We start from the raw sequence: 24,531 nt of genomic DNA on the forward strand, positions 1-24,531 counted from the left end.
TAATAAAGCTACTTTCCACAGTAGCGCCAGCCAGCCAACCAACAGCGCAGCGACGAATTAATACGCTTCGCCGAGAGTTGCACGGTAAATTAATAAACTTCCGCTCGCTCCTCCCTCTAGTTCTTTCTCTTTGTGAGTCTTGAATGCTTTTTTTAAGATAACTTGGTAGCAGATGTGAGTGCATTTTTTGCTTAACAATACGTCAATGGGTACGACGGATAAAGTGCTGTAAACTCGTTTCCATCATAACTGTTTACATACCGACGTATTCTCGCTCACAGCGTTTTTTTCAATTTTCCACTTTTCCGACTCTATTTGCTCACTAACTTTCCAACGGCTGGCGAGATTAAAGTTGCACCGAGCATATTTCGAGAAAGTTACATAGATTGCAGCGTATTAAAAAGCACGCTCTTACGCTTTTTTTCATTTTCGGCGATTCTGTTCTATTTTAGTTTTGCCGAGACGGCCGAGCCGCAACGATAGATAGATAAAGAGAGCCGCTGAATGAAAAAGTAATAGCCTTCCGCTCTTCAATGCTTGCATTTGGCCGAAATTGAAATTTACCGAAAATGTGCTTAGCAGTTTACTCCTTCAGCTCACGACGAGGGTTAAATTTGTCAAAGAGAGTCCAATTTGGTCCAAGGTGGCTTTGCAAATGGTTATTTGTGTTATTCGAGCGGAATACTGTCAGTTACCAGCGGAAATTTATCGAAAGTTACGGTTCACGAGAATCACGTTGGCTAATTATTTTTTTGTCGCAGGACAGATTAGCGATTATAGATCATCGTATCTCATCCAAAGACGGAAACATTCCGATTTCTTTTAGATTCAGAGAGTCTTGGGTCGTCGTTCTATTTTTCGTTCTCTCTCTCTCTCTCTCTCTATTTTGCTTGGTGAAGGAGGAGCAGCTGATTGGGTTATAAGTTCACGGCTTACGTGGAAATACGACTTTTCAAGTCTCTCTCGTTGAATTTTATTGTCTCTCTCCTGTCAAGTGAAAAATACTATCAAGTTTCTTTTTTTTTCAATCTACTGGCAGAAGCGACGTTATTTGGTACATTGTTCGGCCCGTTTGATATTTTATTGGTCGATTGCACGAGGAATACTTCAGCAACTCATATTACGTGTCTTTTTAGCACTCGACAGTTTTTACGACGAGCGCCGTCTGCGGCTTCTTGCTGGTTTTTCTTTATTTCTCTACAACTTTCTCGCCCGCTCGCTCAAGGTTTTGTCTCGTGCGTTCAATTTACAACTGCCTTTCTTCACCGTCAATTCCAGTGGTTTGTCGCTCTGGCATTTCCTCTCGCATTGGCTACTCGCTCGACCTCGCGTATTGTTTCTCGTTTGTCTCGAGAAAATTGCAATATTAGTCTTTCAGTCGAGTCGAGCATTGAAAATGTTCATGCGAAAATGTTTTCTATCTTTACGGTTTTCAAAATAATATATACATAAAATTTAGATCGCAGAGTTGTCAGTCGCGTAATTTGCGCATCAGTGAGAAAAATGTACTTGAAAAATTCCAGAGCGATGGAGCAAATTGTCGGTCATGCTTTCCGCAAACTTGACAAAGAAAAGTTTAGCGGTGAAAAACAAAGCACAAAAGAGTTGTACACGAGCGTCACCGCGATAAAAAAAGAAGACAATCTCCAGCGCAGATAAATCTAGTTTGCGAAGGTATACAATGGCGCTGCACGACTGGTGGGTAAAGTACGTGATTAATCGCGCAAGTTTTGCTGATTGCAGCCAGCCAGCGAGCGAGTGTCGAGTTTAGCTTTGACTTCGTGATTTGGCGATCAGTCTGCAGAGAGGACTACCGGGCAACTCGATGAAACTTTCGCGAAAATCAGTTTGAGCTGTGTCTCTGGCTCTCGCGCGAGTTGAGAGTGGAGGGGGGGGGGGGGACGCAGGACCGGCCGAGGGCAAACAAGGAAAACACGCGTAGCTACGTGTAGCGCGAAGAGGGACGAATGCTCGTGCGCGTCGCGTGCTAAACTGCCACCGTGACGCCTGTCGCTCCGCTGGCCTGACTCGCCAGTCAATAAAACCACTGCACTACTGGCGCCCCGGCAAAGTGTACACGAGCTGGAGAGGGCAAAGTAAGCCGCTCGTTTATTTTTTTAAATGGGAAAGGCTCGCGCTTGTACCTCTGGCTGCGTCCGACCGGCCGCGGGCACGCCAGAGTAATAGTTCGACAAAGGCAACTTTAATCCGCTTTTAAAGGGCCACATTTACGACTTTGCCAACTATCTATTTAACTCGCCGGACACTGATGTATTATTTCGATTTTTCTCTTACTCTACGAGTTGCGAGAGTGAGAGCGCGCTCGATGTGCCATCGGCAATTTCGAACGCCCCGTCCCTTGCAATCGCGCATATTTTCCTTCGACTTTTTACGTTTTTTATGCTCTGACAAACACATATATACATTTCTCGCAGACCTCGTAAAAAGTGGCGCAAATATTAATTCCATTCGCATTGTGATTTTAAAATCCCTTCAAAAATGTGTTAAGTACGCGGCCGATAACCCAATGAGCTTTTTAAGTGCCACTATAAATTTAATAACGCGCATGAAAATGGCCAAGTATTGATTTCGCTTTATTGAACCTCGAGCTTGACTGATGGAACTCTTTTTTCTTTATTGGAACTCTCACTTAGTCATCCTCTCGTTAAATACAATATAAAAGTACAATATTTATTTGATGACTTCTATTCATTATATATCCTGACATTCAAATAATTCAGTCAACACTTTACAAATTAAGAGTCGGTTAAAGTTTGACATTACGAAATTTATTATTTGATGGGAATATTTTCCGATAAATGACTTGGCTTAAGCGTTCATTCGCTTGAAGTTTTCTTCAAAGTATTTCATTACAAAACTTATTCGATCGATTTTTTCATAAAAATAAAACTGTCTTGATAAGCGATGAAAGCAACTCGAAAAGCGATCAAATGAAAATTTGATTAATGTAACTAATTTGTTCAATGTTACCAAGTAAATCAAACGATAAGAAAAAGCAAAGGTCTTGGAGAATTCAGCAGTAATTTGACGGATTTCGCGTCAAAATCAGTAGGGAAGATAATAGCGCTAATACAGCAAAATGCTGAAACACGAAAGACAGCTCCTAGGACGTGAAAGTTCCGAACCGAAACTTGTACAAAATTTCAATGAGATAGATGATACAAGCATGCCCCGAAGATCGCTCGTAAACGAGGTTGAGCAAAATGAAGCGAGGTATCAACGCGGGCAATGGGTTACCTTCGAACGTTCACTTCCTTCATCGCAATTTCAAAATAATATGGAAAGAAAATGTGCACGGTTTTTATATAAACATGACGCGATAGCCAGGAAGACCGTAAAACGTTGTTTGTGGCCAATGCCTGCATCCAAAGGAACATGACTTTGTAACGAAGAGCTGAGGTTCGCGCGAGTGCAACTGACCTCGGAAGCTCGTCGCTCAGAAGCTCGACGGCTCTTTGGGCTAGTGGTGGCAAAAAGTAAAGGTGGCGCAAGTCGAGTGCACCTTTAAGCGATGTGTCGTGCTAACGTAAAAGAACTCCCTACGAAAATGGAGAAGCAGCGCGCCAAGTGACGAAGAGCGAGGACGAAAGATAAAAAGGAGTAGGCATACCTGGAAAATATTAGCTGAGAAAGAGAGAGAGAGAGAGCGAACGTGAAAAACAAGCCCAGAGACGTGCTGAGAAAATTTGCGGCAAAATATCAGCTTGGACTCCTTGTTCTATATATTTTTTACGCTTCTTTGCTGTTACTTCCTTCTTTCTTTTTTTTAAATTTTTTATCCCTTTTACTGCTTACCGGTGACTTTTGACGCTTGACCGTGGCGAGAGAGAGAGAGAGAGAGAGAGAGAGAGAGAAAAATACAGAGAGTTGTGCGCACATGTGTTGTTGAGGATTTGGCCCGTGTATTAAAAGCATTTTTCACGAAATCAATAACAACTCGCTCGCATTTCAATCCTTGAAAGTTTCCTCTGATGCCATTTCTTTCTCTAAATTCTCATTCCGTTCTTCGTGACCTACATGAACAATTTATCTACAGGTTTTACCAAAATATTTTTTTTATTTCATTGTTTTCCTTTCGAGTTATTTTGATTGAAAAATGATGTTTTCAGCGTTACCGAAATATTTATTGTGCCTTTTGTTATTCAAATGCTTGAATGTTTCAAAGAAAAAGAATAAAGATAATCATGAAAAATATATTACAAAACACAAGGATGCCCATATTTTACTAAAGAAATTTTTTACGGCGCAAATTTCATTGGCCATGCCTTGGAGTTACAACTTCATAAACTGGAAAGTTTATGAAGTGCAGCGTTGAGAGCTGGAAGAGAGAAATAATGAGTTAAATGGAGATGAGGGAGCAAAAGTAAAGACTGAATAGTATAAATGAAAAGAATGTTATAAATTGCAAAGCTGATGCGAGGCAGGGCAAATTCACGGAGGAAGCACTTTGGGCTTATTTGCTGAACGGCCACGAGCAGCACGCAGTCGAGATCGTAGACGCAGCCAGTGTGCGCGGGGTAAAGTTTAACGTTGAATCAAATGAGCATGTTATCATGATGACGACGATGAAAGCGACGCAGGCAGGCGCCGGGAAGAGCGGCTCTGGAGGGACGTACAGAGGAAAGAAGCGGCGATGTCTAGATAGCTTCTCCACTAGCGAGGGCGCGCGTACTCCAGGGAGTGATCTTAAGATTGCTTGCAATTTACAAGGAAAGATAGCGAGAGCTGGGCTTGCGCGTTTCTTTTCGATATCCCCGATGCGCCAGGAGAGTGTGCACAAGCGAGCGGAGAGAAGAAAACACCGAAGAAGAGCGTCTCGTCTTTGCTCGATCATTTCCCGCGAGGACCGATTGACAGCGACAATTTGCAAGCGGCAAACGCTCGGCTGATGAAAATCACTTGCGCGCGCTTTTTCTTGCCGCGCTTCTGTCGCGCCGGGGAATAAAGGATCAGCGGCTTACCGAACCAAGACACTCGTACAGGACACGTGTATCGCGCGAGCTCTGCGCGGCTTTATGTGCTTTCGCTTACGAAGCCAGCGTGCAGACTCCGTTCTCGAAAATGAGCTGCCAAAGAGCATCTCAAAAGACAGAAAACTAGATTGAGTAGCGAGCTTGTCAATAGGAGGGTCATTGTTGGTGTGTGTGTGTGTGGCCGCGCGTGCAAGAGGCGCAAAAAATAGCTTGGGAGTGGCGGGCAAAGCTTTAAATAGCAAAATGATGCGTGAAAACTAAAAGCACATTTGAGTGACGCTGCTGGTCGATAAGGGTAAATTTATGAAGTGAACGTCCGAAAAACGCAGGCTCCGAGATTTTCACGAAGCTACAGTCATTGATATTCGATCCTATTCGAGTAACAAATAACCTTTTATTAAATTGATTTTTCTCTAATGGCCTAGATTATTAGTTTTGAAAAAGCGCAGCTGCTGGTATACGAAATGGATTCACCTTCATCTCCGTTATAACAAATGAAAACGTTCCCGCGAGTAGCTTTTGTTATGACGCTTGAACGACTCGAGACTTTTAAAATACACTTGAAATAACGAAGTTATTTATTTGCTGTCCTTGAATGTATCATTTTGGAGCAAAATATCCCAAAGTGCTTCGACCTGTGATGCTGCTTTCAGAATGTTCTTGTCGACTCAATTATTCGCATAAAAACCTGTGAAATCCTCCGAAGAAATTGTTATTGTATTATAAGGACTAGTTTATTTGTGCGCTTTTTTGGATTTTTGACAATTAAAAGGCAATTTATCGTCAAGCTAAAATTATTATCACTAAAAAAATTGTAGTTAATTTTATGCACCTTTACGGATGGTCCGTATCCGGAATTATCAACATATAAACGTTAGCAAAGATACCTAGATGATAATTTCCATTTCCACTGATTTTGTGAAACAACAATTTTCAATATGTTTAAAATACTTTCGTAACAATATCTCTCAATAATGTTGATCACTCGTCTATTATCGTCCACGACGCATTTAAAATCTGCGTTTCCGGTGATTGGATGCATGCCGACAAAATTCTAACGATGGATCTTATTCGTTCTCTGAATACCTAAAATAAATAGCGTATTTAAATTTTGTTAATTGCTACTGGATTTTTTCACGTTCGCAGAATGCAAAACTAATCGAGGTATCTATAAGTAAACAATAATGTTCAATTGATTGATAAAAGATAATTGCACGAGTGTTCCTGAAAATTAAAAAACACGTTAAAAGTTGAATCTTTTAATCAATTCTGGCTACCTGCAAACGAAAAGTTTACAAATATTCTCTACATGAATATAGACTAATGATATTTTAATTTAACCGTTGGCGCAAGGATAGTTCATTGAATTTTTAAAATTGCTTACCTCGGCGAAAAAAAAATTTTCTTTTTCAGTTCGAACAGGCGCTCATGACGCTTTGCAGTTTCGGCGACATCGCGTGAAACTGGAACTTTTCTCGTGATCGCTCTTTCGTTCGAAATGAAATATAGGCCGTCGTCGCAGAAGCACCAGACCCCGAACTTTTGCACGTGCGTGATTTTTTACGCCACGAGCGTGATGGAAATCCCACATTCGGTGCGCAACTGACGAAAATTGAAGATAAAAAGTGCCTCACATTAATTAGCCCCTCTGTTAAATTGATTACGTGAAATTCGCCAGATAACAGAATGATTCAGCGAAAAAGCAAAAAAAAAACAACCGGAATCACTTATCGAGGATGCGGTAAAATTTTAGCGGATCGTGTGACACTTTGACTGACGGCTTGCTCTGCGTTATCATTTCACACAGCGAGTTTTATCAACTCGCCATAGCGGTGACCGGTGACTGCCTTATTTAAAATTCAAAATAGTGAAAGAAGTCGACAGTATAATATAAGTCCAAGAGTGCATGTTGGTATACTCCATTTTTTTCATTATAAATTCAATTTGACGTACATTCGTGGAGCTCAGTGGATTGACGTTAAATCAATGAATCGTAGGAAGTAACGATGCTCTCTATAGGTATGGAGCCTCATATGTCAGCCATAACACATTTCCACGAGCACACGGGGCTAACCATTCTCGTAACTATCAATCAAATGATGTAAAATTTGATAGTTGGTTTTGAAAAGCGAAGACTGGTTCAGCATAGAGCCGCGAAGAACGAACGTCAATTGTGTACGAGCGCTAAGAAGTTTGCAAAGCCACTCGATAATGAAGTGGCGTCGGGTCTCCGTTTATTCGCGAAGCCGGACGAAAAATCAAGAGCAAGAACCGATTAGCTAGTTAGAGTTGTTTCCGGAGAGCTGCGCGGCAGCTGCGGCACGTGCGAGCAGTTTCAACTCGTTGGTCGTTCGCGGCTTCAAGATTTCAGTAAATCCGATGTGTGGGCGCGCATGGACGTGCGCCAAATAGCCAATGGTCCGGAAAGCGATGCGAGCTGACACATACGCACGTGTCTCGCTTGTCTGTGTATCTCCCTGTAGACGAGCGATCGGTATGTGGCATACGACGAACATCCTCATCTGCCTGTGCGGCTGCGGCTGCTGCTGCTGCTGCTGCTGTCTTCTCTGGATTTTCTCGGGGGGCCACGATTAATTCTACCGCTTTATCTATCTGGTACATTTTGATTTTATTTTCGTTTGCTCTCGCTCTCTCACTTGACGAAGCGGATCAGCGAGGATTTGTTTCGACTCGACGACTTGTTCGGTATGATCCCGTATAGATTAAGACTGGCTATTGGTTTATCCGGGCTGTCCGGGCTGAAAAAGCCGAATGAACAAATAATGCTGGAAAATAAACTATCTAATGAAATATCACTAAAATTAATTTTTAGTTTTTTGGAAGTTTCGAAAACATACAAAACAAATAAATAGATCAACGAACGAGAAAAAAAACAGATAACTGTCGTGAAACGTAATTGTAATAAAGAAAACACGAATGTTTTATAGAATCCATCTTCGATCGTGGATGAAATCTCGAAAAATAACTTGTTAGTTTTGAGAAGGAGTTTTTCAGAAATAGAAAGCAATAAAGCTTGGTAGAGCGTTCAAAGTTGATATTGATAGACCAAAAGATATTCAGATGTAATAAAAAAGGGGGAACAACTGTGCATGGAGAAAAGTGCAGGTGTATACGGTGCTAACAATAAAATGTCGTAAGAAGCTTAAGTGTTGATATGAAAGAAAGCCGCGAGAGCTTTCTCACGGAAGCGTAATTGTGAGTGTCGAAGGTAGTATAAGGCAGCACGTCAACGCGCGGCGAGGATAAAGCTAACGATTGGCTCTGCAGCTTTCTAATTCAAGGGCCGGACACGAGCCATCGACTGTGAGTGCGCGTGGTGCACATTCGAGGCCGACTGTGACTACTCGCTCTCTATAACTGTTATACCTACCTATATATTATTGCCTCGCAGGCATGCAGAGCTTCATCAACAAAGTAATTGACTGGCCACCAAACGATATACGTGCTTTTTTTTCTTTCTTTCTTTCTTTATTTTTTTGACGTACTCAAGCATTTTAAAAGAGAGTGGTTTTGTTCAATCGGAATAATGGAGTGAGAGAGAATCGTTATTTCTTTTTTGCTGTGACGCAACGTCTGTAATTCAAAAGAAAAAAAATGTTTGCTCGGCATTTCAGCAATGTTTTAATACATCAGCTTGGCTGCCCTGCTATTATTGTCTCGATCTACTAGTCATTGTACTGCTGCTAACCTATTTTTCGAGCGAGAAAGCGGCTTTATTATTGTTATTATAATCCTCGTCGTGTCTCGAATATATGTAAGACGTAACAATTTTCGGGAGAAGAATTCTTTTCTCGGGGTCGTTCCAAATCGACATGGAATTGCAAGCTGGAATAATTAAGAAGAAAGTCGGCTCACACTAGCTATTTTAGCAAAGTAAAGCAGACGACGCAAGGTAGCTCTTGAGAATGCGTTATTCACGCTTTTAAACATCAGTGCTCTCTGAGAGTCATTGTGTCGTTACTCGAAAGAGAACAAAAAAGAAGACGATGCGACGGTTCACGTTACAATAGCCGGTCTTATATCGCGCCCAGGTTCACGTATACATCTCCGTAAGTATATGCCTACGTACAAGTGGTATCGATCGCTTTACGTCTTTTGTTTGGGAGCTTCGTTTAGGTATAAAGCATCACCTTCGGCAGCGCAAGACGGCAACCCGAAACAAAATCGAGGCACAGAGAAAGAGAGAGAAAGAGAGAAAAGAGACAAGACTAGACATCTAGAGAGAGAGAGAGAGAGAGTGTCGAAGGCTGGCCCCGGGAGCAGCGTGTATTTTGCGCAAAATCGCTCATTGAAAGCTCCTTTTCTTCTCTCTCTCTCTCTCTCTCTCTCTCTCTCTCATACACTCACACTCTCGGGAAGGAAAACGGCGACTGAAGGGCGATGTTAGCGCTGCTGCAGCAAAGCAAGAGGAAAACGCCGAAAGAGAGGAATATAGCTTGAAAGGAACTCGCACAAAACTAACGACGTAGCCGCGAGGCAATCGCGGAAACAATTGGAGCGCTATCTTCGCAGCAGAGAAAAAAACGAGAGAAAGATAGAAAAGGCGAGCTGCACGCTCGACGCCCATTGATTTTTAAGCGTCTGCGCGAGTATAGCGAGCGAGTCAAATAGAAGCTCGCTCCACTCATTGATGCACAGTTTCATTATGCAACGATAGTTCGTTGAGAACAATCAAGATCTACTGACAATTCGTCGCTGCAAACTTTCTCGCTATAAAAAAAAGGAAGCTCATCCCACGAACTTTCAACTAGAGCGAAAGTTTCTGTCCTTCTGATTTTAATCATTGCGAAAATCTGTTTAAAGAACGAGTTGGAATCAATGGTTCGAGCTAGGATAAAGTTTACGCTCGTGTAACTCGAAGAAAAACTTTCGTTCATCTGAGCAGGTTGACAACGATCCATCTAGGCGATCGACGACGCATGCGAACGGTCGAAATCTCCGGTAGAAGCTACGTAGACTACAGCGAGTACGTACAGCCAAGATACAGTTCGATCTAACTTGTCGGCGCATTAACGTGGGCGCATGGGCGCGTGGGCGCGAAACTAGCTCTCGCGGCCAAAATAACGATCCGTCGTGCGGTTAGAGCTCTTAAGTTCTCATCGGAAGTCAATGGAAAGCGGTTAAAAGGCACCTATGGAGGATCGCTAATAGAGAGGGCGCCCTGTCGCAGATCAATTAACGGCGGCGCGAGCGCAAAAACTCGTCCGTTTGCATTTGGCGAGCTGCGCCGGGCGTACCTATATATACAGCGGAGACGAGTCGCGCGGCCAAGTGCGCTTTGGCCGCTGTGCCGGCGGTTGCGTCACGAGCCGGCGTATAGCTAGAACGCAAATCGCTGCCGGTGCTCGCGAGCTGCAAAACTAATTCGGGAGCAGCGCGCGCGCGCGATCGATCTGCGGCGTGGCGCGGCATGCGGCGCGCGGCCTAGGACGTTGGCATTCGCAGACCTTGCCCGCGCTCGTGCGCTCGCTCGCTCGCCGCGGGCCTATATAACAACGCCCGAGCACGCCCGCGCGCCTGTGTGTTAAGAGCGAGGACGCCGGAATAAAGTCGGCGAGTGTCGCCAGTGCAAAAGTCGATTGACCGCGCGCGTCACGCTCGCGACGCTGCTGTTGTTCCGATGACGCCACTGCACCTACTCGCAGCCTTTCTCGTCCGGCCTGTGGTTTTACACACTCGGCTGGCTAATAACCGGACGACTGATTAATTCAGTGGAAAGCATAGCTGAGGCCGTTTACGAGAGTACGTATACTATTGCTTAACGTTTAGCAGCAATTAACATAGCCGCATGGCGTATCTGAAAAAGCTTTCAAGAAATGTGCTCTGCCCGGCTGCCTTAATTAGACTCGACAATCATTTGTTGATTGTGCAGTTACAGTTGTGCAGCTCTACTCGACGAGATAATGATAGACACGAACAATCACGATTACTCCTAACTGCATGTTTTTTCACTTTGTAAAGTTTGGTCTATTGAATGCTGAAATTCGTTGATAATACCTTATGTCTGACCACATCTACTACATTTCTACTTACTCTTACGAGTCAGTCAGGATTGTAGTGACAATCAATTTGTTAAATACAGTTGATTAATGCTGTGTTATTCATCTATTTTTATAATTGAATCAAGATATGAGAATTGTGAAAACTAACTCCTGATGATTCAAAATATTACATCAATATTATATCACTCTTACTATCGCTTACATCAAGTGGAATTCAAATTTGAAGAAATGGAAAAATCCATTTGCAAAACTGATAAGATTAAAAAGCATTGTTTTCGTATAGTACATTCGAGTTTTTAAGCAATTCATTGACTAACAGTGAGTATGCGAGCGATTCGTATAATTACGTATTCTCTTGTGCCTGGTTTGTAATCGGCAAAACAGCTCATTAAGCTATCATCTTAATCCGCTCTTCGTCATCGCGAACAAAGTTACAGCAGCGATTGCAAGTTCGTCAAACTCCATCTGTTTACACAACCGCAGACACGGGCGATCGGCGATTTTTATATCATCGTTCATTAACGATTTTGCATAATTAGCTGCTTCCGGCAGTTTTCCCTGTCGCCAAATCTAATATACATATATATACGAAAGGGAAAAGAAGTCTTTGATTCAGTTGAATTTTATTTCACTCGTATGATCACGAATTTCGATTGGGCCATCAGTGCTGACTAGCACGCGTAGCACGCATGTATTTCTTGACTGTAAATGTCGGCTAGATTTTGGCGAGGAAGGCTAGTCATTATTGTATACTTGATTACCTGTAATATGGGTCATGTCAGTGAGCAATTCGCCACATACAGCGATATTTTATTGTGTATATGTAGCTTTCAACACGGCGCGTATTCATTGTTATTCGCCGGCAAATCATAGGTTTTGAGAGACGTTCGCTAATATAGCAAATAGGTTGATAATCCGCAGGAAATTAGTTGATGAGCAAATTGCCAGATGCACGTAAACCATCGATAATGGAAATAGACTGTGAAATGCCATAACAATAATGGATAAGTAGCGATCCCATCGAGCGAAAGATCTAATCTAGGGCAGAGAAAGAGAGAGAATAACAGGTAAAAAGTAGATTCTCAAGTAGCGAGCACACACATTGTGTCAGGGACCGCTATTTAAGTAAACTATAAAAAATCAAGGCAAATTGTAAGTTGAAAAGAGCGCACAAAAGGCAAGCCGCCATTGTACGGGAAAGCGACGCGAACGGATCCGTGAATGTCGTGCCTACGGCCCTTGGCAAACAAGTAAAAATTGGGCAATAGTTGAATCGGTGGCGTCAGAGGTCTTCGATCCATTCCGCGTAAATGGTGAAAGTAAAATCAGCATATTTATTGCGATATCGGCGTTCATAGCAATGTCTGCTCGTTGTAGCCATGACGAGTGCGACGAAACGTTCGACTCCCCCGTTCGTATCATTAATGAGCCCGGCACACTTCCGATTATCTTCAAGTGCGGTCACTGCTCCGCGATCTAACGCGAACACATTGCATAACAGATGTGCGGAAAAATAGAACAACTGTTCAGAGCAATTCAATCAGAGTTAGCGGGCTGCTATTTGGGCAAATGAATCAACGAATGGAGAAAGAGAAAGAGAAAGAGAGAGAGAGAGAGAGAGAGAGAGTAAGTGAATGGGTCCGATCAACACGCGTGTAAATGCTTTAAGGCGTTGAGAAGGGGAGAAGGGGGAAGCGGTTCCCTCTCACATTTGCCGCTTGGTGCTCGTTTAGCGAGCGGCTCGATGGCGATGGGGCGCCAGATAATAGAGCCCGATAAGTGACACCAGCAAATCCGTGCCTTGCGATACAAATACCAGCGCCAGGTGCCACGTATTATTACACGTTATTTATGTGCCAGCGAGGGACTGGCACAGAGTACTTTCCCAGCAAATTGGAAAATACGTGTTCTAGTCGCTACACGTCTATCTGTATACTTATATGTGCAAGCGCTTTAAGCCTCTTATAGGCTGCCGATATTCTTTTTCCCTGCGAGATGGATGCTCGCGATTGGAAGATTTGTCGCAGCACGGCCCATCCGTTTGTCAGTGAGAATTTATACTATTTGCCAACAAACAATTGACCAAATTGTCGCTTCTTCTCTGTCTCTTGCTCTCTGTACACACACGCACGCGCGCTCGTACGCACCCACAGAGCGAGAGAGAGAGAGAGATACGGCTAAAAGTATGAATTAGAAGCATATCTGTCGCATATACCCTTAGGAGATTAGCTGTCGTTCTTTATTGAGTAATATACTACTACTTTGTATGGGATTTCCCGCTCGGATTATCTTCAAGTTCGATACCATTGAAATGTTTGCCCGAATTATCTCGTTGGTCTTTGTAACTTCTGATTAAAAGTTAAGCTATTACTCAATAGCCCGCCTCCAATATCATGTTTATTTAAATAATATAGCAGAAAAATATTTATGAAAAACAGCAACAACAGTTATTTTCAAGTGTAGGCTTTTCGCAAACCTAAATATCCAAACAATATATTAAAGCATTGATATGGGGCTTTCAAAAGAACAACTACATTTGCGGAAAACAGGAAAGCCAAAAATAACACTGCGATTGTTTGTTCTGATTGCAGATACCGTTAAAAATGGAGGAGAGCGAGAGAAAGAGGTATGAGGGCGAAAGCCGTAGTCGAAGTATGTCATCAGCAGGTTGGAATAATCATCGCTCAATCGGCGTAGCCAAATGGTCGACGTCATCGTGCACGAGAGCCTCGGGGTTACTGACACGTTGCAGCCTATTAATCGCCTGTCGAAGAAAGTGCCGACGAGCTGAAAATGCGCGCGACAGAAGGAACCCCAGGGACTTTGGCGCATGAGAAAGCGATCGCGAGGACAGGTGTTGGTGTCGAGTCAGTGTCGTTTAGCGCGAGGCTTGAGTTGCGCCGAAAAATTAGCCAAACGCGGCGCAACGCGAGAAGCTCGGCGGAGATAAAAGAAACGAGCGGCAGAGCAGGACGTAAAGTGAGCAAGTGTCGGTGGGGTGAAGCAAGAGAAAAAGCTAGCCCATAAGAAGCGGTGTTAAATAAGCGACCGAGCGAGCGGAGAAAAAAGAAGATTCGGCAGCTAAAGTTCGATATCCACGTAGTGCGGAGTTATATGTGAACGACGCTCGAACTTGCGCGCGCACTGTGATCTGTGATTTGTGTTATTGTTAGGAGATATGCGGGCGGAATAATAGGTTTGACGCGAGTATTCATAGTCGAAGGACGAGAGGCGGCTTTTTAAAAATGATGAGAAAAATGAATAAAACTCTCTGCCTAGAGATGGGACAGAGTGTGTACTGGGGTGGCGCCGGCAACGTCACGATTTTCACCATACTTGCTTTCATCGACATGATAGTTATCTTCGGTAACATCCTCATAATCGCTGCCGTCTACCACAGTATCAAGCTCAGGAACGTCACCAATCTGTTCATCGTCAGCCTCGCGTGCGCTGACTTGATGGTTGGTGTTGCTGTTTTACCCTTCAGTGCCACTATGGAGGTTTTGAAGGTCAGTTCAGACATCAAGGTAATGCCTCTTTTTCTTTTTTCTCGAATTACAAGCTATGTCGAAAATGGCGCTTACGTTCGAAGGACGATTGACACATATTCTTTAAAGATTATAGTAGTCATGGTAACATTGATGTTTATCTTTGTATCTCACGTATCTTTATTAGCACCTTGTTTTTTCATTTACATTAGTATCGTGTATCGGACGTCTGTCGTTTTCGAAAAGATTGTCACTTCGCGATAGCAGATTTTCGAAAGCCGTTGGTCTTTGCTCGTGTTGGCGCCGAAAATTTCAAAGCAAAGTTGGTTCATCTTTTTAATATCTCTAGTTTCCACTCAAAGCGCGCTCGTCGCTCAAATTCTGTATTCCAATTACATTAGCATTCACTCAGAAGCCGCGTCCGCGCTTGCGGCAAAGTTTCAAGATATTTGAAATCTTTGTGATATGTTCACATTCAAATTATCACCGTCGGCGCTGCGACATTGGGCAAACTATTCCGCTACTCGAGCGATGAAATTACTTGGCTCTAGATAACAGTATGATCTTATAATGTCGATAATTTTACCGTTTCCCGTGCATTAACAATGTCGTTTTTGTTTTTATTTTTATTTATTCTTTTTTTGTCATTCGCGTAATAAATTGTCATCGTTAGAGTCTGCCTCATTTACATGATATTTACACTAACGGGCGCATGTTTAAAATAGCTATTCAACAGGTCGCGCGCAATTAGCACCTGGATGATATGTCGATTAGTTACAAAGGACGCAATATTAATTAACCTGGATGCTAGTTGGCGCGAGCTGCTATTGCTGCTCTGGGTGCAACGTATAACGTTGCTTCGGCAATTGATGCAAATAGTCTGCCGGACAAATGCACGCTGCGCAAATGTGCATTGACGCGGCAATTGATTATGTACGACAGGTGTGGATCTTCGGTGATATCTGGTGCTCGATGTGGTTAGCAGTGGACGTGTGGATGTGCACGGCATCGATATTGAACCTGTGCGCAATAAGTCTCGACCGCTATCTCGCCGTGACGCGGCCCATCAAGTATCCTACGGTAAGAGAGTTATTTCCACAATCACGCGTGCCGTCCTTCTCTCTCCATTCAACTCTGTAGTACTAACTCATCCCAACCACTCTCCCCCGTCCTCCTTGCTTCTTCGATCCGCACCAATTGTGGCCAACTTCATTTCCCTAACTTCGCGACTTTTGCTCAATACGTCAGAGACGATGTATTTCTAATGGTTTCCCATGTGTCCTAAGTTTCCTCCGATCATTATAATCCCTTTATTTTACCAGTCACCAGTCCACCAAGTCATCTATCGATCGAGTAACTTTTCACTACTCTCAATGATTATTCCTTTATCAAATTGACACTTCATTAATTTACCGAACGAATGAAGATGTTCGAGACAAGCTTCGTCGGTTTCGTAAGCTACTTGCTCAACAAGTATCTCAGAACTAACAGATCACTTGCCAATTTATGGAAGGGCACCTCAAATTCTAAAACGATGAATCATCATTTTATTATCTCGCGAGAGTAACCAATTTTTCTAATTTTGATTTTTAATTTTAATCCACTTTACATTGATTATGCACACACCAGAATAGAAAGCCAAGTACTCGATTCAAATTAAATAACTTCAAGTAATAGAACTCAGTATATAAAGGATTGAATATTATTGTGTTGTATTATTTTACTCAGAAATTATCGAAGTACATAATGAAGCCTCAAAACGGTGTATATGAGTATGATATCCATTGTTCAACTTTTGTACGCTAATGATAACGAATTTATTTACTTATTACTTTAAACGTGAACAGCATCTACGTTGTTTTAGTTGCAAAGAAGTTTGCTACATTGAGGAATTATCCCTGGAAATGCTAATATTTGTTTCGAGATATAAAAACTTATGAATATAAAGCTACTAAACGATAAAGCATTGATAAGTGTCGTGAGCGTTATCACAAATTATAATTGTAAAAGAGCGATCTTACTTACTTTGAATATTTTAAATCGGGAAGTACGCGAGGCAGCTCGTGAAAATTTCTAAGTCTCCAAATTACCAATACGTCAAAGAGGACACAGATTACTAGCATGGCGAAATTTTCCTTTATTTACGTACGGGTCTTTTTCTCCTAGCAAAGAACAACGCACGCAACGCCTTGATTTACGGTATTAACGGATTTGAAAAGGGAAGGGATGGAAAGTGTGAAGAAAACTGAAACCCATCTAACTAACATTCTTCATTTAAAATTTTTTTATATATATTTTTTTTTTTTTCAATTTCACACGCATCCGCGAAATTAAATTCAGAGATAGGAATGAAGAAAACCAAAGATAGTTGAGAAGGAAAAAAACTGAATTCGTGTGGGCATTCGGGATCGTGGTTCAATTTGTCACACTGTCTGCGTTATTGCGCACAAGCGCAAACACGATGGAAACGGAAAACATAAAAAGTTTGTAACAGCACTGTATGATCTATCGGAACGCACTGATAGGTAATCGATGCAAACATATAACTACGTTGTCGAACATTTGACATTTGCAAGTAATATAGACACTATCGGTAATGAATTCCATGATCATCCTCTCGTGCACACATACGAACTCGAAACGAGCAATGTACAGGGAGATGCAATGTTTCAACGCAGTGCTTGTTTCGAGCCACCATCTAATCTGAGCTCGAATGCGTGCATCCGCGCTGTAAACACTCGGCGAAAATTCATTTTACACTGGGCCCAGAGAGAAAGAGAGAGAGAGAGAGAGGGAGGAGCTAGGGAACGAGGCAAAAAGCTAGTAGACTAAAGTGCACCTTATATAAACATGCGTTTTTTGTACGCTCACTTTCAACGCGTGAGCTGCCGCTGTTACTTTTTTTGCTCTTTCTCTTATTCGCAAAAAAATCCTGTATACAAGAGCGCGTATCTTTCCTTTTTGTTTCATCGCGTACAATTTTTTTTCTCTCGCCTTCTATCTATTTTTATCGGGATACGAGTTTTTTTATCGCACTGCTCTGTGAATGATGATTAAAATGTAATCCTCCCGTGTGTCTATATTCACATTCGTCTGCGTTTTATTGTGGGGCAAATATTTGTCTGCAGCATTTGTCGCCTATAGCAGTTATTTTTCTCTCTTATTTTTTTTTTTTTTTGTCTTTTTGTTTTGTCGCCTATAGTAGTAGTTTTTCTCTCTTATTTTTTTTGTTTTGTTTTTGCCGTCTCGAAAAAGGAAGAGATTCTGTATTCATTCTGCATTTCTTTCGCATGTGTTCAAGCGTATCACTGGAACGATTTACAGATTTCATCAGGGGTGGGCTCATTCGAAAGCATATGCTTCCCAGATAGTCCCGTTTTATTATTGATTTAATTAAAGTATATATTTAGGAGTAATTGTAGAAAAATTTAAAGCCGGTTTTTTTGTTCTTCAATTTAATCTTGTTCAACAAACGTGCACGATGAGGGCCAGTTGGGAATCGGAGTAAGCGCTGCTGAAGCGAATTTCAAATACTCGAGGACGACCAGCGGTAATCACGACTAATTGCACGTAGCGGCGCGTATACGCTTCAACACTTTTTCTCGGGCGCTATGGCCTAATTCTGGAACACGGAAATTCAGATAAGTTAAGTCTAGCTCTCCTTCCCACCAGCCCTCTCTCGCTCTCCGGTTCAACACCTGGCGAATATCTAACGTTTCAACATAGAATCTCTCGAGTATGTTTATATATACCGGACTAATATCGAGAAAAGTTAAAAGTGGTTTTCAAAACTATTTTCTGCGTTATTTTGCTTGGAATGTCAAAAGTTGCGCTGCCGCCAAATACGCAAAGTTATCAAAATCGAGATACGCTATTCCGCTCGACTTTCAATATACAAAACTCGCCTTACCGATATGAAAGTCCGTCGGAAGCAAGATTTAATTAATGAAAATACGTAGTCGAAGAGTGAGCGATCGAGGACGCAGCAAACAATGCAAAGTCAAATCTTAGAGGCAGAGACAATCGCCCAGCAAGGCAAAAGTTGCGGACTCGCGCAGCCGAAAGCGTTCAGGAGTGTACGCGCAATCTGAAAGAGGCAAACCCACTCTCTCTCTCTCTCTCTCTCTCTCTCTCTCTCTCTCTCTCTCTCTCTCTTTCTCGGCGACGGCGGTGACTGAGCGATAAATATTAACGAGCGAAAGAGAGGGCGGGCGAGTGCTTTTTTTATCTCCTTCAATAAATTCGCCGGAGGAGTTGCGTCCGCTTTATCGAGCTGCTTGGGCGTTGCGCGCGCGAAGGCCGAACTTAATCTTCCGCGTGCACCACCTCGGTGGCCCATCGATCGACGTTGCCGTGCTGAGCATCTCTTGCTCCCTCTCTGCTAGTAGACGGGCGAGAGAGAGAGAGACTTGCCTCGGAGAATGGAATCGGAGTACAGGCCAGCAAACGGATTATTTATAATGGTGCGTGATGCACTTTTTTATACTCCTCGTTGGAAAAATCACTCGTCGTCGCTATTCACGTACGTTTCAAGATGGATTCTCTACAAACAGCTACACGTTATTGTTTACGAATACTGCGATTTTCGGTTGGCTCTGTGCACGTAATAACCAGAGTTGCAGGTCAACGTTTGTTACTCTGAATTTAAATTCAGTGATTGCGATCGCTAAATACTGACTTATAAATTAGAGCAAAGTGCGTAATAACGGGTAACACTAAGTGAATCAATTTTTGTAAAACGATAAATATAGATTTATTTAAGTAGTGGCAGGCCATATATGGTCAGACGATAAGTTGCGGAATGTACATGCCGGTTCTATATGTATATTGTGAAACTAATAAATTTTCCAAATAACTCACTTGATTGATTGGAGCTGATCTAGAAAGAGAATTTTAGGGGTTATAAATGTACAGAAAAGTGTGCACATAGAACTGAGTTATTGATATCCAGTAGTGATTCATGTTCAGTAAATTCACGAATAAAGACATAAAGAACCCATAAAGTTAGCGCGGTAGGAGAAAAGTGAGATGGAAAAGCGCGAGCCGTGAGGGGCAAAGAAGCTTCGTGTGGACGAGCAGGACCGAGTGATTTCACGCCGAAATTGGCCTAGTACGAGTGCGAGACAATAGAGGTGAGGTCCGCGGCGCGCACGCGACGGCATAAGCCGGCCGACAAACGAACGCGCGCGTTCTCGTTGTTCCGTATTTGTGCACAATCTACGCGGCGCGTTTTATGCCTCCTGCCCTCGCTCGCGTTTCGCTTTCCGATTATTATTCCGTAGCAGAAGTATAAACGGCGGCCGAACGACCGCAAGCTCCTTATCCAAAACTTTTGCGGTCACGATGATCAGCTTATCGAGTAACTGCGCTCGCTGTCGGCCGATGCTTATTTCTTGCTCCTTCGCATCGGTTGAAAATCATCTGTAATTATGAAGATAGTCGGTAATTCAAATACAACACTCGCGAGACCGAAGATGCAGAATTGTGGAAAAATCAAGAAATATTGCACAATTCAAATCAATATCATTGTTTGAAATTCTATATGAAAGCCACCTTACATGTACTTTCTTTTACACGTAACTTCAATTTTACATAAAAAACGAGAAGGAAAATGATCACGTTTTCATCTTTTTTCCTCTTTGAAATTGTGTATAGGATGCCCTTAAGAATTCTATGGTATTCAAATGGCAATGGCAGTTTTTTTTTTGCTTTTTTCACAAATATATGCTTTTTCCAATAGCAATACAACAACTCGGCGAGAGTAAGATTTTTCAAACCAATTTCGCATTCGTGATGTCTGTATGTTGAAAAAAGTACATTTGACAAAAGCAATTCAGTAATTTTATACGTAAATTTATTTATGAACTGTATTTTGAAAATAATATAAAACTGCGTGCAACCAATTCATGAAATGTCCCTAGTGCCGTTAAGTCCCTCGTAACAAAACAGAATTTTCGAGAGAAAGCCGTGTTCGTTTCGTACAAATACCGATTCTACGTGATTTGATTCGAAGCAAATTGAAAAATTATGTTTATTTAACATTGTTTACTACGTGACAAATAAAGTATTTTCTTATGAAATGAAATATTATTCGACGTTGAATTTTTTTATAGAAAAATTAATAAATGATTAATTGACACAAAATATTCTATACAACATAATCATACATTTGATTATTTTTCAATAATGAGCAGAATTTTCAATATCTCAAACGTTTATTTAATCCTACAGAAATATTTCATGTACAATATTTCGAGTCAATTATCAAAGTGGATGCCAGTAGTCTGGATTCCATCTTAAAATATAGGTCCAGTCATGATGCATATAAAAACATCCCCCCGCACCTTTCCAAAGATAGGTCTACATAAATGTTATTTTCTGTTTTTTGTTCAATGAAAAATATGCAAGAAAGATATCACCTGGCCAATCATCTTATAAAATCCATTCTACCATTCATTGACCTAATCCAACAGATAACAACCATTTAATATCGTATGATAACGTCTTGAGGTTTGGGGAGAAAGAATGCTCTCAAGTGATTTGCACATATAATCATGATTGTAACAAGATTATCATTATGAGGAAGTATTAAAAAAATTCTTCTTAAACAGTCAGCGAAAAATATCATATGAAATATATTGCAAAAAGATTTACACTATTCATTGCTTTATTGTGAAATCTAATTTTTTAATGTTACCGGTGTTCTGGTCCAAAATGCAGATAATGTCACCAAAGCGAGCTAAGTTGCTGGTGGCTATAGTCTGGGTGCTCAGCTTTATCATCTGTTTTCCACCTCTGGTTGGCCAGGGACCTAGGACAGAAGTATGTATAAATTCGCGATTTATCTATTCCATGGATGGGACGCATCAATGAGCAAGCTTGCAATCCACTTTTTAGATTGGCTATTTAGCACTTGTTTACCCTTTAATCTTCAATAGTTTTGGAAAATAACAACGGTAAAAACTTTACTAACGTTTTTCTTTTAATTGCTTCGTAAGATGGATTTGAATTGAATTATTGTAGGTGAACGATCGGTTCAGGTACTCGTTTATAAAAAAATACTATATTTTCTGCAGATAAACTTGATAAGGTAATCTGATTTTCTGTAGATAGATGGCAAGTCCAAGTTAATTATGAGCTTGTGAACAGCGCATAAACGACTTCTTTGCGTCAAATTATAATTACTCGCCGGTTACTCACTGCTGCTCATTTGCTACTTTCCGTTTGAAAGTAGATCGTCTCAAAGTACGAAATTTATTCGAGTAAGTTTCGCGCTGTCGCTTCCAAGTTTGAGATTTTTGAGGCACCTTCCACTCGTTCTATGAGCGCAACTTCAGAAGTTGTCTCAAAACTTTTCCATATTTTACTTAGTGTCCACGATATTGCAGTTAAACGAGTTTTAATGAGATGTCGCACTACCCTCTTTACGAGATTTTAGCTTTTTCAGCTTACCTTTGACACTTGCACTATTTCTTCTTTGGTTTAAAAAAGAAATTGTAATTGCTCTTCAAGATTTCAAAGTATCACCTTATCCTGGAGAAGTGTCATCTCGAACTTACAAAGCGTCAATATGAATCAAAGTTATCAAGTAAATACTTGATTAGTTGGTCATTATGGTAGAATAAAAGCTAAAACCATTGAAAATGCGATAGCTGCTCGATCAACTCGGCAAATCAATTCTCAACGTATTCAGCTCGGCATTGAGTTTCGTTGTGTAGACGCTTGCGCGTAATAGTTTTAGAAGAACAGCTTCATTCGGTAAAGCATGCCCTCGGGGTACCTTAAGTTCTGATTAGGTCTCGAGGTAGTATCTCCGCGACACAAGCAATTTGCAAATGAAAGCAATAAAAAGGAAGGACGCGCGCGGGCAAGGAAAAGCGCGTGTAATCTAAATGAGCGCACGTGGCCAGGGGAAAAAAGAAGTCGACGTTAAGTATCCAGCGATAATGCAGCTTGCTCATAGTCGATGCTCGTTGATTAGAAGAGTGACTGTTTGAGCGTATAACTTTGGGCTTAACGCGCGGTCAGTTGCAGGACAACTCCACGGCGCCGATATCGAGCGACATGGAAAGCAATTCTACGCAATGGTTCAACAATATGACAGTTCACTTAATGGAGGAGTTCATGCTTTGTCCATGGACGTGCGAGCTCACCAGCGACACAAGTTACGTTATTTACAGGTGAGTCTGTCGTTATCGCCGATATCCTGCTTGCACTTCCTTTTTCCTTTTTTTCTTTTATACGCATGTAACATCGTTTAACTATATAATACCAGACACTCGACACGCTCCAGCAAAACTGTTCAGACAAGCGCGCCGACGTCTTCGTGCTTCGATGTCGAGACTTCTGCTACAACAAATTTATTCAAATGCACTAAGCTTCGTGCATTTTTACAACGTACAATTTCATAGTCTGACTTTTAATACCGTGGAGTCTATATACGTGACGTGATTTGCGTCAATTGTATATCGGATCACTTTGCATCCGAAGTAGTTTCAGCATATATCGATAGTTGAAAATTTATTGGGTGAAGCTACATTAACGTTGTCGGAAGAGTGCTTTTTTATGTAAATGAGAATGAAAGATAGAGAACTGACAAATTTCGTGATTCACCAAACTTGTCAATTCACTGAAATACTATAAGTTAAGAAATTAATTGAGATATATATCTTGAATTTAAGTTTAAAAGGGCTTGAAGAGCATGGAGCATTTTTTCTATATTTTTTTTCGTTGAAAATATATTTGAAATTTTCTAGATGAAGAGAGCATAATTAGTTAAATTTTACAAAGACACATTTTTCCGTGTTGCTTTCTACTCTGAACTTGATTGAAGAGCGCGGCTTTGTCAAACTAAAATTAACGAACTAGTTTATTTAACAATGTCCACTGACGCTTTTCTCTTCTCAGCCTTGAAATTTCAGTTTTATTGTGCGAAAAGCTTTCGTGTCTATGACTTTAAAGGTAAATGTTTATGTCATAAGAGAATGGAAGTTATGAATGAAATTGTTTGAAAGTATTTTAATAACGTACTTAACACTTTAATTGGAGACAAATCCATTATCCGCTAGACTTGTAATCAGAAATGCCTTTTGCTTGGCTACAATTTCACAAAAGACCGAGCCGTGGGCATGCGTTTAATTAACAAGGAAAAGTCTTGGGCGCTGCAGGTAAAAACGCGAGATAGAAGCGTGTGGAGATAATGTGCGGCAGTTAGCTGCGGGAAATCTCGTAGGCTTGAATTAATTAGCGTTGATTAACATTCCCTCGTGCCACAGAAACATTTCTGAGTCGTCGCGATGTCAACTATAGCGTTCGGAGTGCGGCGGCCACTTCAGGGGCACAGTCGTTGTCGGGCTGAGCGGGTTCGTGCCGCACGAGCGACGCAGCAGCACACGGTGGACGCCTACTGTCGGCTGTCGACTATGAGAAAATTAATTATATTCCCGCTGAATCTTGCGACGCGAAACCTTTCGTTAGCCTCTTTTGCCCCAAAGCTATACAATTATAAAATAATTACGCTCATTCAATAGCTGGAGATTCCGTCTTTCGTCTGCTTTTCGAGAGTTATAACAAGTCTCTCTGGCTTTACCAAAAGTCATGTCAACTGTGTATTTCCAAATAGATTATCAACATGTTGGAACTCATTTCTACATATGTTTCTCTAAATTTTTTTCGAAACAACTGATTTATTCATTTTTTGTAAAAGATGAGTCTTTGCTACAAGAAGCAATTTTTTTGTAACAATATTTGCTTAAACGCAATTGCTGAACATAACCGTGCTAGATATTTGTAGTTTACTGCAAGAAGTGTTACTATTTTGTTAATGATTGCATCATTTATAGAGTACTATAACACAGTAGCTGCTAAATATTCGAAATTTATTGTTCTTTTATTATACGGACGTCTAGCATTTTTGAAAATAAAAATATATAAGTAAAATATATCATTACATAAAATATTTTCCATTTATGAACTTTGTAATGCAGTGAATTAAAAATTGCCATGTTTTGAGAATAAAAGCGAAAT

General features: G+C 41.4%; 1 protein-coding gene across 7 annotated transcripts in view; it reads left to right on the forward strand.

The window, feature by feature from the left end:
- The window catches only part of LOC131673767 (octopamine receptor Oamb), an 87,200-nt gene that overhangs the window by 55,435 nt on the left and 7,234 nt on the right, over positions 1-24,531 (forward strand). For 4 of the 7 annotated variants that reach the window (XM_058952036.1, XM_058952034.1, XM_058952039.1 and 1 more), the window contains exons 2-5: positions 13,609-14,544; positions 15,448-15,585; positions 21,226-21,327; positions 22,534-22,685. In XM_058952036.1, coding sequence (XP_058808019.1) covers positions 14,263-14,544; positions 15,448-15,585; positions 21,226-21,327; positions 22,534-22,685 — 674 coding nt within the window. In that variant the 5' untranslated portion in view covers positions 13,609-14,262. Of the gene's footprint in view, positions 1-10,567; positions 10,758-13,608; positions 14,545-15,447; positions 15,586-21,225; positions 21,328-22,533; positions 22,686-24,531 lie in introns of those variants that run through there. The other 3 variants (XM_058952035.1, XM_058952037.1, XM_058952038.1) reach the window with 3 other exon arrangements.

The sequence above is a fragment of the Phymastichus coffea genome, unplaced genomic scaffold (genome assembly GCF_024137745.1).
Source record: "Phymastichus coffea isolate CEN01 unplaced genomic scaffold, Cenicafe_Pcof_1.1 PCOF00194, whole genome shotgun sequence".
Classification (NCBI taxonomy): domain Eukaryota; kingdom Metazoa; phylum Arthropoda; class Insecta; order Hymenoptera; family Eulophidae; genus Phymastichus; species Phymastichus coffea.